The following is a 13074-nucleotide window of genomic DNA, read 5'->3' on the forward strand; positions in this document are numbered from 1 at the left end:
GACTCAGTCTACAGACCACTTACAAATCCTCCTGGATTGTCCCATTTCAGATTTTGGTGTCTTTTTTTTTTTTACATTAAGAATTTAACCTATGCCAAAATTGACATTTGTATTTATTTACTTATTTTTTAACATAATTTCAACTTTTATGTTAGATTCAGGGGATACATGTTTAGACTGGTTACTGCAGTATACTGTGTGATGCTGAGGTATGAGGTACAACTGATCTCCTCACCCAGGCACTGAGCATAGTACCCAATAGCTTTTCAGCCCCTGCCCTCCTCCCCACTCCCCTTTCTATCAGTCTCCAGTGTCTGCTGTTGCCATCCTATGTCCATGAGCACCCACTGTTTAGCTCCCAACAGTTCATTTCTTAACTACAGACAGACACTCCTTACTTACCATATCCAGCAGTGACTCCCCAACTGTAAGCAAACGACTTAACAATCTAACACACGCCAGCCCTAAAGTAGACTGGCAACTGAACAGGGCCCAGGAAAGAATGCTGGTAGGGAAAAAGGCACTAATAAAATTAACAACATCTGTGGGAAAATTCACCCAATAAAGTCAAAATCCCACTTAGTAAACTCCATAGAAAGGTAAGATCAAACATTTAGGCCTAGAGTTTACGTTTTTGCCTTTGTTCAAGACATAAATTCTAAAGTTACAGAAGTTTCACGCTACAAATTGCTGTGACAGATCAAAATATTTTCACAATTCTGCTAGGAAAGAAAATCTACTTCAGACCAGAGGACAGATGAATTTTGTCATCTATAAATTGTCTTGCTGTGCTAAAAGGAAATTTAGAGACTTTCTATGCAAATGTAACCCTAAATTAGACCTAAAATCTTAACTGGCAATTGGCAACTCTGGCTGCAAAAAAAAAAAAAAAAACGTATCACTTAGAAAATTAAGTACAAGCAAAAACCAGGCAAATATGCACATAGATCATTGATCTCCCCAAGTATCATGTGGGAGGTGGAGAAAGTATATGGCTGTGACAGACACTCTGGTTGCCTGCCCAATACCCATTCTCCTTCCTCAGCAAGAGAACACTGGGTATTGGGGCCAACTCAAAGACAACATCTCCCCTGAACATGGAGGCGGCCAACGAGAGACTGAAAGCAGCTACTGGGTGGGACTTCTAAGAAGTCTTCTCTTGCCCAACCTATCCCACTTCTCATTTCTGCTGCCTGAATCGTGGGTGTGATGTCTGTAGCATATCCAGCATCAATCTCTGACCATAAGATGATGATGGAGAGGGAAACCATACATAATGGTAGAATAAATAGGTAAAAGGATTCAAAAAATTACTTGCTACACAAAGAGACACGACTTCTCAAGGAAAAGACAATCAACAGATGCCAACCTCAAGATGACAAAGGTGTAGGAATTATCGATGACTCTAAAACAGCTATAACAACAATGCTCCATGAGGTTCCTCTAAGGTCTGAATTGTGCGACTCTTCCCCAAAAACTACTCATTCATATATTGAAGCCTAACCCTCAATGTGTCTGTACTTGGAAGACAGGGCCTATAAAAAGGTAATCAAGTTATCTGAGGTCAAAGAGCAGAGCCTTAATCCAATAGGACTGTTGCCCTTATGAGAAGACGAAGAGACACAAGGGTTCTCTCCCTCCCTTTCCTCACGTGCACACAAGAAAGGCCACGTGAGCACTCAGAGAGAAGGCGGTGTCTGCAAGCCACCCAGAGAGCTCACAGAAACAGAATCTGCCAGCACCTTGAAGTGGAACTTCTAGACTCAAAACTATGAGAAAATACATTTCTGTTGTTCAAGGCTTTAAGGCCAGCCTGTGGTATTTTGTTATAGTGGCCCCAGCTAACTAATAGAGCAGGTAAACAATATGAGAAAGAAACCTGGAACTCCAAGAATGAAGGAAAAGCAAGAGAAATGGCAATGTCTGGGTAAATCTAATAGACTACTTCTTTCTTAAGAGCTATAAAATATGAATGATGGGTATGTGTATAAATTAGAACATTGGTGGGGTTTTCCAAGTATGTATATATAAAACCTCAATATAAAGAAGAGAGGCTAAAGGACTCTAATCTATATGGTGGTAAGGTTTCCATACCACCCTTGTGGTAAAAAGTGACTGTGAAAAGTTAAGTATATATACTATAATACCCAGAACAACCATCAAAAAAACCCACATAAAGAAATGTGGTCCAACACTCAATAGACACACTAGAAAAGAAAACTAAATGTGTATGCAACTAACAGAGTCTCAAAATAAATGAAGCAAAAACTGATCAAACTAAAAGGAGACAGACAAATCCAAAATTATTTTTGGAGAATTCACCCCTCTCTCAGTAACTGATAAAACAAGTAGGATAAAGAAAACATGTATAGGCTGGGCGCAGTGGCTCACGCCTGTAATCCCAGCACTTTGGGAGGCCAAGGCAGGCAGATCACCTGAGGTCAGGAGTTCCAGACCAGCCTGGTCAACATGGCGAAACCCTGTCTCTACTAAAAATACAAAAATTAGCCAGGCGTAGTGGCGGGCACCTATAATCCTAGCTACTTGGGAGGCTGAGGCAGAAGAATCGCTTGAACCTGGGAGATGGAGGTTGCAGTGAGCCGAGATCACACCATTGCACTCCTCCAGCCTGGGCAACAAAGCAAGACCCAATCTCAAACCCAATCTCAAAAAAAAAAAAAAAAGATACGTACAAATTAAACTAGAAAACAATAACAAAAAGGTATATGGAAAATCCCCAAATATTTGGAAACTAAACAAAGGAAATCTCCAAAGAAATTAGAAAATAGTTTAAATCAAATGAAAATTAAAATGTAACATTTAAACTTGAGGGACAGCCAGGCATGGTGGCTCACGCCTGTAATCCCAGCACTTTCGGAGGCCAAGGCAGGCAGATCACGAGGTCACGTGATTGAGACCAGCCTGACCAACATGGTGAAACCCCGTCTCAACTAAAAATACAAAAATTAGCTGGGCATTGTGGTGTATGCCTGTAATCCCAGCTACTCGGGAGGCTGAAGCAAGAGAACTGCTTGAACCCAGGAAGCAGAGGTTGCAGTGAGACAAGATCGCGCCACTGCACTCCAGTCTGGTGACAGACCGAGACTCCGTCTCAAAAAAAAAATAATTTGAGGGATAAAGCTAAAGCAGGGCTTAGAAGGAAATTTACAGCATTAAAGGCTTATATATACCACAGAGATAAGCCTATAGGCCTCAAGTTCTAAAAGTTAAATAAAACTATACATGTTAAAGCAACTACATAGTAGGTGCTCAATAAAATATATATGAATAAAGAACAAATGAACAAAGAAATGAATGAAAAACACACAGGCGATAAACAGACAAAATTCTAAGTCAAGTAAATACAAAGGACTGAAGCATATTCCTGGATAGCTTTTTCAACTCAATAAAGCAACTAAAACTCTATTCACTTGCCCTGTGGGGCAGTCAAGAGCAGTAACCAGAAAGCTGCTAGAGCTCTCATCTAAACCTTGTTCACACCTTTTATTGCACCACAATGTTATGTGTAACACTGGCACTTCCTCTTTATTAAGCAGGTTCACCCACTCAAAAAAGCAAGGAGCAGTTTTTCTCACGCTCGCTCACATTTGTTTACAGTCCAATCTAATGTCACCGGAATCCCTACGCTGGTTTGTGGCCGGTACTTGCCAGAAGTCTAGTCACAAAGAGGCTCATAGAACATGACACAATGACTTTAGGTTGCTTCACATACTCAGGTTTCTTCATCTTCCTGTAAAAATAAATTTCTACACAGGTGACTCCCCTCACATTGACAAGCACAAAGAGCCGGAAGCGAGAGAGAAAGGGGAGGCGAACCAATGCTTATTTACTGAGCACCTACTGTCAGCCAAGGCACTTTACACTCATTGGTTCATTCCACTTTCTCAACAATTTGTGAGGAAGTCACAACCATCCAAAAGCACAAACAAAGAAAGGGAAAAGAAAATCCGGGCCTTTCCATGCCACCACCTCAAAATAGAGATCAGGACGTCTACCCCATCAGCCATTCCGCTCTGCAGGAATGGCTACAGAACATTTACCCAATTAACACTGGGGCTCAGGCTTTCTCAAGTCCCCACCGTCTCTCATCAAGAAGCTCCTGACCAGGCAAGAGACCATGCAGAGCTCCAATTTCCAAGCTCCTAGGACCAAAAATAAATCTATGTACATTTGTGCTTCTAAATTAGTAGCTTACAATGCTTACCACTTTGTTGTGATGAATGATGCAAGACCTTTAAACCACAAGGGACAGGAAACGAGTGCTGCCTTTGTGACTTAACCACACCTACGTTTCCCATTTAAGACAGCAAGAAAACATTTTTGACTACTTCCTGCAAGATTAGTTGCTTCTGAAATATGATTCCAGAATATCCCAACTTCTCTCTGGTATATTTTATCAGCTGACAAACATTTGATCACACGTGCATGCTCTTAGTTAACATAAATACGGTCACCACCAGAAGCCAGTGCTCTTTAGCAGCTGCTCCTGCAAAACAGTATCTCTCTGATATATTAAGAGTCTCTCACAGCCTGGAGTGGTGAATGTAAGGGTTACCGAAAAAATTATAAGCTGAAGTTGAAATATTCTCTTTGTGCAGCCCAGTGGACTAATACATGTTCTTTGTAGTCTACTGTCCTAGACCACTAGGGGGTATCTGATAGGACATGCAGTTCCCCAGATGGTGGTTACTATTTAACAGCATTAACCAGAGGAACTTGGAGGGGTTTGTTGTTGTTGTTGTTATTTTATTTTAGAGACAGAGTCTTTGTCTGTCAGCCAGGCTGGAGTGCAATGGCATGATCATAGGTCACCGTGGCCTCCAACTCCTGGGCTCAAGCAGTCCTCCTGCCTCAGCCTCCTGAGTAGCTGTGACTACAGGCATGCACCATTTTTTCTATTTTTTGTACAGACAGAGTCTTGCTATGTTGTCCAGGCTGGTCTCAAACTCCTGGGCTCAAGTGATCCTTCCACCTAGGTACCCACAAGGAGCTGGAATTACAGGTGCACACTACCATGTCTGGCTAATTTGTTTTTTAAGTTTTTGTAGAGACAGGGTCTCATTATGTAGGCCGGGCTGGTCCCAAACTCCTGCCCTCAAGTGATCCTCCTGCCTCAGCCTCCCAAAGTGCTGGGATTACAGGAATGAGCCATGGCACTTGGCCTGTTGTTTTATTTTTCAAAGGCATAAAGGCATTATATGTGTTACACTTAAAAAAGAATAAATCATGAAAAATTAGAAAGCCTCCAGCCAGGCGCAATGGCTCAAGCCTGTAATCCCAGCACTTTGGGAGGCCAAGACGGGTGGATCACGAGGTCAGGAGATCAAGACCATCCTGGCTAACACGGTGAAACCCCGTCTCTACTAAAAATACAAAAAAGAACTAGCCGGGCGAGGTGGCAGGCGCCTGTAGTCCCAGCTACTCGGGAGGCTGAGGCAGGAGAATGGCGGGAACCCGGGAGGCAGAGCTTGCAGTGAGCCGAGATCGCGCCACTGCACCTCCAGCCTGGGTGGCAGGGCGAGACTCCATCTCAAAAAAAAAAAAAAAATTAGAAAGCCACATTTAGGATGATAATCACATGATCAATGAAAAAAAATCCCACTGTTTCAAGTGGTCAGCCAGAACAACTGACAACTGTGACATTAGATAACAGATGCCTAGGCAAGCAGGTAAACATCTGCAGATGGGCTAAAGGCCTTTAGACTGTCCAGGGGCCATGCCACCTATCTCCACAGTCACAACCACAGTCGAAAGGCAGTAACATCTTCTATTATTCCTCTTTGCTATTTGTCATCACTATGACCACGTACTGAGTGCCTAATATATCTAGATGCTGTGCCAGCTATTTTACATACATGATTTCCTTGAACCCCAACCATCCTGCAAGAGAAGTATTAAGTACGTCCATTTTGCAAGAGGAAATGTGATCAGCATATAACCTGACCAAAAGTAAACACAGCTAGCCTAAAGCAAAAAAGGAATTTAAATTCTCTACACCACTGCTCCTTCTATTGGTATAATGATCTGCAGAAGTGTGTTTAATACTAATAATCTGCTAGTATATATTTTCTCTTTTTTTTTTTTTAGACAGTCTCACTCTGTCGCCTAGGCTGGAGTCCAGGGGCGTGATCTTGGCTCTCTGCAACCTCTGCCACCAGGGTTCAGGAGACTCTCCTGCCTCAGCCTCCCAAGTAGCTGGGATTACAGGTGCCTGCCACCACGCCCAGCTAATTTTTGTATTTTTAGTAGAGACAGGGTTTCACCTTCTCCGCTAGGCTGGTCTTGAACTCCTGACCTCGTGATCCACCCACCTTGGCCTCCTAAAGCGCTGGGATTACAGGTATGAGCCACCACGCCCGGCCTTGTACTGTTTTTTAAAAAGCATTTTTATATTAACCATTTCCTCAGTTTATTCTCGCAACAAGCTTGAGAGATACGAAGGAATATGTAGAATATGTACACTAAATATAGAAAAATTAGGCATAGTCCCAGAACCAAAAAGATATGCCTATTTAGCATGCAAGAAAGATATTTTGGCACAAGTAACTTTTCCTTCAAGAATCTCATTTCAAAAACACAATTACTTAAAGTTGGCAACTTCACCAAAAACAGCATCTCCTGTGTGTAATACGATTTCTGATATATGAACGTACTACCTATAACCTGACACCGTAGCAATCTGGAACTTATTCCACAATTACAAAAACCATCTTTGGGAACAAAAGAACAAATGTTTAAACTTGGAAAATAAAATTCTCAAAAGAAATTTGCATATTTATTTAATTTTCAATAGAGACAGAGTTCAGCAAATGGAACCAGTGATTGGTACCAAGAGACACAGAGTCTCACTATGTTCCCAGCCTGGAGAGCAGTGGCCAGCCACAGTGTGATCACTGCACACAGCAGTTCTGAGCTCCTGGGCTCAAGTGATTCTCCTGCCTCAGCCTCCCATGTAGCTGGGACTATAGGTACATACTATCACATCTAGGTCCTGTTTAGAATTTTTAAAACTCACAAAACCTCAGGAATGGAAAAGCCTTTGGAGTTCCAGTCCAACCTTTTCTCTGCAGTGGAGTCTCTCCTCTCCACCCTCCTCCATTTGGTACATTTATGGGGAAAGAGTATTCACTAACACCACCACCAGCCGAACACTTACAGTGTGCCAAGCATTCTAAATATGTTAGTTCGTTATTTCAATTAATGTATCAGCAACTATTATCTTCATCCTCAGTTTACAAATGAGGAAATAGAAGCTTCCACAGGCTAAGTACCTTATCCAAGTACCCCTAGGTAGCAACTACAAAACCAGGATCCAAATATAGGTCTGTGCGATTCCCCGCATGGCTTCCACTTGACAGAACCTCCCTCATGCACTGGTTTTACAACACAAGGACCACCTAATCTGAAATTGCTCTTATAAATACTGTGCAAAGAAGTAGGAGCTATAACCAAACAGTAAAATCTGCAGGCACTCTTTTAAGTATGATAAAGTACCTAGGGCTAGATCACCTAGTTTGTAATCTCATAGCGTAAATATACGAATTATACGAATCAGGTTTCTTTATTAGGAAACTACTCTGATCCTACAATGTAAAATATAGCTTCTTTGCCTCCTTCATCACTGCCTGCTCACTGTGTGAATGCGATGCAATCACCTACTGAGACTACGATGGGTATGCTTCTGCTAAGAAAAGCTGCCGCTTTTACTTTCCCCATATATGGATGCTGCCATTATTTTCCTGGCATGCTGAATCTCCACCTTCCCTTCCTCTTTTCCCCACCCTGTGACACAAAGAACATATTGTACAGGAAATATACTCTCTTCCTGCAAGCAAGAAAAATGGGTTTGAGAAACATATGGGGGGAAAAAACAAACCATTCCCCATTCTCTGTTTTTTAAAAATATAATAAAAAGTGCAAAAGCAATTATCTCTGGGGTGTGGAATTATGAATAATTTATCTTCCTTACATTTTTCTGTATCTTCACCTAGATTTAAAAATGAACACCTTTTTCTTAACAGGTATTTATTAATCTATTTAGGAAATTTTCAAACACATACAAATGGAGTAAGAACATAATGAACCCCAAGTTCCTATGAACTAACTCCAACACCAATCACCAACACATGGGCAGCCTGTTTCTTCTCTACACCAACCCACTTCCCTTCTACCCCCAACTGGGTTATTTAAGCAAATCCCAGATGTCATATCATTTTATCCAATAAATACTTCAGCTTGTATCTCTAAAATAAGGGCTATTTAAAAAATTAAAAACATTAACACAAACGCATTAAAATATAAAAAATTAGTAATACATATTACTTTTAAAATTTTAAAAAGTCTTAACAAAATACTTAAAAGAGAAAAAAAAGGAAATGCTCAATGGCATTATTGCCTAAACAGCTTACATGACTCAGCTTCACTGAAAAGGTCCAGATGCATGGCTGTCCCTTAGGCCACTAGAATAACTGGCAAAATGACCGTATCTAGTTATCAGTGTTTAAGGAGTTTACCTGTTGAGAACTGCTTCCTTGTCTCCAAGACGACTTTTAATTTTACTTGTCAGATAGTCCAAAAAGAGCGTCCAGATATCCAAACAAGAGAAGTAACCTTCATGAGTAGGCTATGGTACAAAAAAAATCCAGACAATGAAATTATTTAATGCTACTATTCCTTAGAAACACACACATGCCGGCGTTTAATTCCAGCAGAATGAGGATACCATAAGCCTAGATTCCCCAGTTTCCTGGTAATCAAAACTGGTGGATTTTAGTCGGTCTATAACACTGGGCCCTCCCGAACCTAACAAGACAAGAGTACCATGGAACACATCATAAGGGAGATACTGTGCAGGATAAGCTGAGTTATAAAATAAGTCTAGCAAAAATCTATCTTAAAATCTCAGACTGTCACGCCTGTAATCCCAGCATGTTGGGAGGCCGAAGCTGGCAGATCACGAGGTCAGGAGATCGAGACCATCCTAGCTAACACAGTGAAACCCCGTCTCTATTACAAATACAAAAAATTAGCCGGGCATAGTGGCGGGCGCCTATAGTCCCAGCTACTCGGGAGGCTGAAACAGGAGAATGGCGTGAACTCAGGAGGCAGAGCTTGTAATGAGCCGACATAGTGCCACTGCACTCCAGCCTGGGCAACAGAGTGAGACTCTGTCTCCAAAAAAAAAAAAAAAATCTGAGATGGTGGAGAGGGCTCTTACAGATCATCTAGTTTAAATCTATTTTCAAGAGAAAGAAACTGAGATTCAGAGATGTAAGCTGTTTAAGGCTAGAGTTAAAAACAGGTCCCTTTACCCCCAGCCAATGCTCTTTCCACTACAAACCATTATGAAAGCAAAAATCAGTTTCAGTGGCTTCAAAGCTGACAGGTTCACACACTGGAATGTAAGGAAAGTAACACTTGCAGTCTTCCTATAGAACAGACTGAAAATGAACTCATTAAGTCTGACCCTCAGGGCATTATCCTATTTGCAAAGGCAGGGGTGTCAAACTTGCTAATAGCAACCTCTAACCAGGTGCTGATGTGGAGGAACAAAGTGAGAAGTCTTTGTAGGATCCTAGTAGTACAATGAAGACCACTGCACTAGTTAATTTTCTCAGGGGCTCTGAGATTCTATTTCATGCAAAGTCCAGGCAACACAATCTCCAACACCAATCCTTCCCCTACGCATTCCGGTTCAACCTGTGGCTCCAACCCCTGATATCTCCACTCAAATGCTCACTACCTGAAAGACTCCTTTGGTTTTGCTAGTGGCTGTCTCACTGGACCACATATTTGGTGACAAGATCAAATATGAAAATAAACAATAACATCACCTTCTTGGATCAGTTTCTTTCCACTGCTGACCCACATGGAAATCTAGACGTTTACAAGGGCATACATGGAGGTGCCCAAGAAATAACTAACATTGGGTGGTGGTATCCAGTGGGAGTTCTCTGTACCTAAGCTGAAGTCTGAGACAGAATAAGTGTAACTTGGCTGGGTGCGGTGGCTCATGCCTGTAATTCCAGCATTAAGGGAGGCCAAGGTGGGTAGACTGCTTGAGACCAGGACTTCGAGACCGGCCTGGGCAACATAGTGAGGCCCAGTGTGTATATTTTAGAAAAAAAAATTAAAATATATTAAAAAAAGAAAAGAAAAAGTGGAACTTAAAAAGCCAGGCAAACTCCAACTTCACAACCCAAAGGGTAGCTCTGGAACTAGACAGGACCAACTTCAGAAAACAAAATGACCAAGTCCTGTCTCCACCTCATACTTGGCAATACTGACAATATTCATGACATGAAGTGAACCAGGAGAATAACTAGGAAAAACAATGAATAAGCCACATGGAAATGATATGGCAGGCAGACGGAGTGGCTCACGCCTGTACTTCCACCACTTTGGGAGGCCCAGGCGGGTCGATCTCTTGAGATCAGGAGTTCGAGACCACCCTGACCAACATAGTGTAAACCCTCTCTCTACTAAAAATACAAAAATTAGCCAGGCATGGCAATGCATGCCTGTGATCCCAGCTACTAGGGAGGCTAGGGCAGGAAAATCGCTTGAACCCAGGAGGTGCAGGTTACAGTGAGCTGAGATCGTGCCACTGCACTCCAGCCTGGGCAACAGAGCAAGACCCTGTCTCAAAAAAAGGAGAAAGAAATGATATGAACAGTCCTTGGACAGGCCACCAGACTCACCCATCCAAGAGACACACTTCTTGTCCTGGGTTCAACTTGCTGAGCTTCCCTCAAGTCAATCACCAAGGTTATCCCTCCTTGGTTCAAAACTATCCACCAGCCCCCTCAAAAGAGCACAGTTCATCAGATGCATAAGGAAGAGCCTTTGAGAAAGGCTACCACATAAATCCAAGTATTATAGCTCCGTCAAAATACTTTATAATTATACATGTAAACTTCATGCATGTGAATTGAGGATTTGCTATATGCTCAAGGCTGGAGGAAAGGTGAGCAGACATCCCTGTATAACCTGAAGCACCACCTTTCACATCCATTCCTGCAGGCCCCACTGTGAGGGCTTGTGCCCTGCCCACAGAATGCCCATGACCTGGCCTCTGATAGTTCCTGTGGACATGGCTCATTCCGGTCATCAAGATGATGGGCTGGCTCCACTTCTGAAGTCACCTAACTTTTCAAAACCTTCACAGACCCATTTTTTAAATGGAACTAGACTCCAATTTACTTTTCAGATTCCAGGGCTAACTGATCTCTGAAAATCCAGGCAGGTTTCTTTTTTTTTTTTTTTTTTTTTTTTTTGAGACGGAGTCTCACTCTGTAGCCCAGGCTGGAGTGCAGTGGCCGGATCTCAGCTCACTGCAAGCTCCGCCTCCCGGGTTCACGCCATTCTCCTGCCTCAGCCTCCCGAGTAGCTGGGACTACAGGTGCCCGCCACCTCGCCCGACTAGTTTTTTTTGTATTTCTTAATAGAGACGGGGTTTCACCGTGTTAGCCAGGATGGTCTCGATCTCCTGACCTCGTGATCCGCCCGTCTCGGCCTCCCAAAGTGCTGGGATTACAGGCTTGAGCCACCGCGCCCGGCCAGGCAGGTTTCTTTAAGAAACTAATCACACCACTCTTATCTTCCAAGTGGTTTATGCTGTTTAGTTTTCATTTGCATTGGTCTATGTGATCTCCCTAAGAGTCCTGGAAAGTGGACAAATATTTTGCATCTTCCTCTTTTACAGATAAAGAACTCAAGGCTCAGAAGTCAAGTCGAGTCATGTCTTGCCAAGGTAACAAGACAATTAAGGAACAAAATCAGAACTAGAAAGTGGATCTTTGCCAGGCATGGTGGTTCATGCCTGTAATCCCAGCACTCTGAGAGGCTGAGTCGGGTGGATCACCTGAGGTCAGGAATTCGAGACCAGCCTAGTCAACATGGTGAAACCCTATCCCTACTAAAAATACAAAATATTAGCCAGACGTGGTGGCGCATGCCTGTAATACCAGTTACTCAGGAGGCCGAGGCAGGAGAATTGCTTGAACACGGGAGGCAGAGGCTGCAGTGAGTCAAGATCGCTACATCTCACTCCAGCCTGGGCGACAAGAGCAAAACTCTGTCTCAATAAAAAAAAAAAAAAAGAAGAAGAAGAAGGTGCATCTTAAGGCTCTTGGTCCACAGCCCTTCCCCACAGGGTATACCATCTCAGGCACGGTTTCAGGAAGAACGGGCAAAATGAAAAACACAAGAACAAGAAGGAGTGGTGAGGATGCACTAAGCTTAGGAGCATTAAGACAGAGAGACATAGGATTATACATAGCCAAGAGGCTCAGCGAGCAAGGCAAGGCAGAAGGCAGCAGACACCTGCTGAGCACTGCAAAGAAAAATGCAGGAAAAGAAAAAGAAAAGGAGAAATGGTTAAAGAAGATACTAGCACCATCTTCTGTCTTACGACTGTTCTTCAAAATTATGTTTATCAGTACAGTCATGTACCATATAACAACATTTCCATCAATAATAGACTGCATGTATGACAGTGGCCCAATAAGATAACCCTGTATTTTTATTCTACCTTTTCTATGTTTAGATACAAATCCCTACCCTTGTGTTACAGCTGCCTACAGTATTCTACACAGTACAAATAGTAGAGTAGTACTCTACACAGTAACACACTGTACAGGTTTGTGGCCTGCACCACCTAGCCTACATGTGTGATGGGCTCTCCCATCTAGGCTTGCATAAGTGCACTCTATGAGGTCCACACAATGATGACATCACCTAACAACACATTCATCAGAACACATCCCTGTCAATTAAGGGATGCAACGCATGACCGTACTAAAATTTGTGAATTTTAGAAACAACAGACAAAAATAGTAAGTATATTCATATAACCCTCTAGACGAGAGAAAGACACATTTTCCCACATTACAGTTTAATAAAGCTATCATAGCTTTATTAAAAAGCTATGATAGAGTAAGATCATACTTGTTAGTGAACAGATGAGAACTTAAAGCTGTCTCTTGAGATCATTTAATTTCTTATTCTTAAGTCTTATTCCAAAGACCTCCCCTACAAGCAGGCCTTGGTCCT

General features: G+C 42.4%; 1 protein-coding gene across 7 annotated transcripts in view; it reads right to left on the reverse strand.

The window, feature by feature from the left end:
* The window catches only part of XPO6 (exportin 6), a 118167-nt gene that overhangs the window by 40574 nt on the left and 64519 nt on the right, over window positions 1-13074 (reverse strand). For all 7 annotated transcript variants that reach the window (XM_074026829.1, XM_045382048.2, XM_074026831.1 and 4 more), the window contains one exon: window positions 8535-8644. In XM_074026829.1, coding sequence (XP_073882930.1) covers window positions 8535-8644 — 110 coding nt within the window. The remainder of the gene's footprint in view (window positions 1-8534; window positions 8645-13074) is intronic.

The sequence above is a fragment of the Macaca fascicularis genome, chromosome 20 (assembly GCF_037993035.2).
Source record: "Macaca fascicularis isolate 582-1 chromosome 20, T2T-MFA8v1.1".
Taxonomy (NCBI): Eukaryota; Metazoa; Chordata; class Mammalia; order Primates; family Cercopithecidae; genus Macaca; species Macaca fascicularis.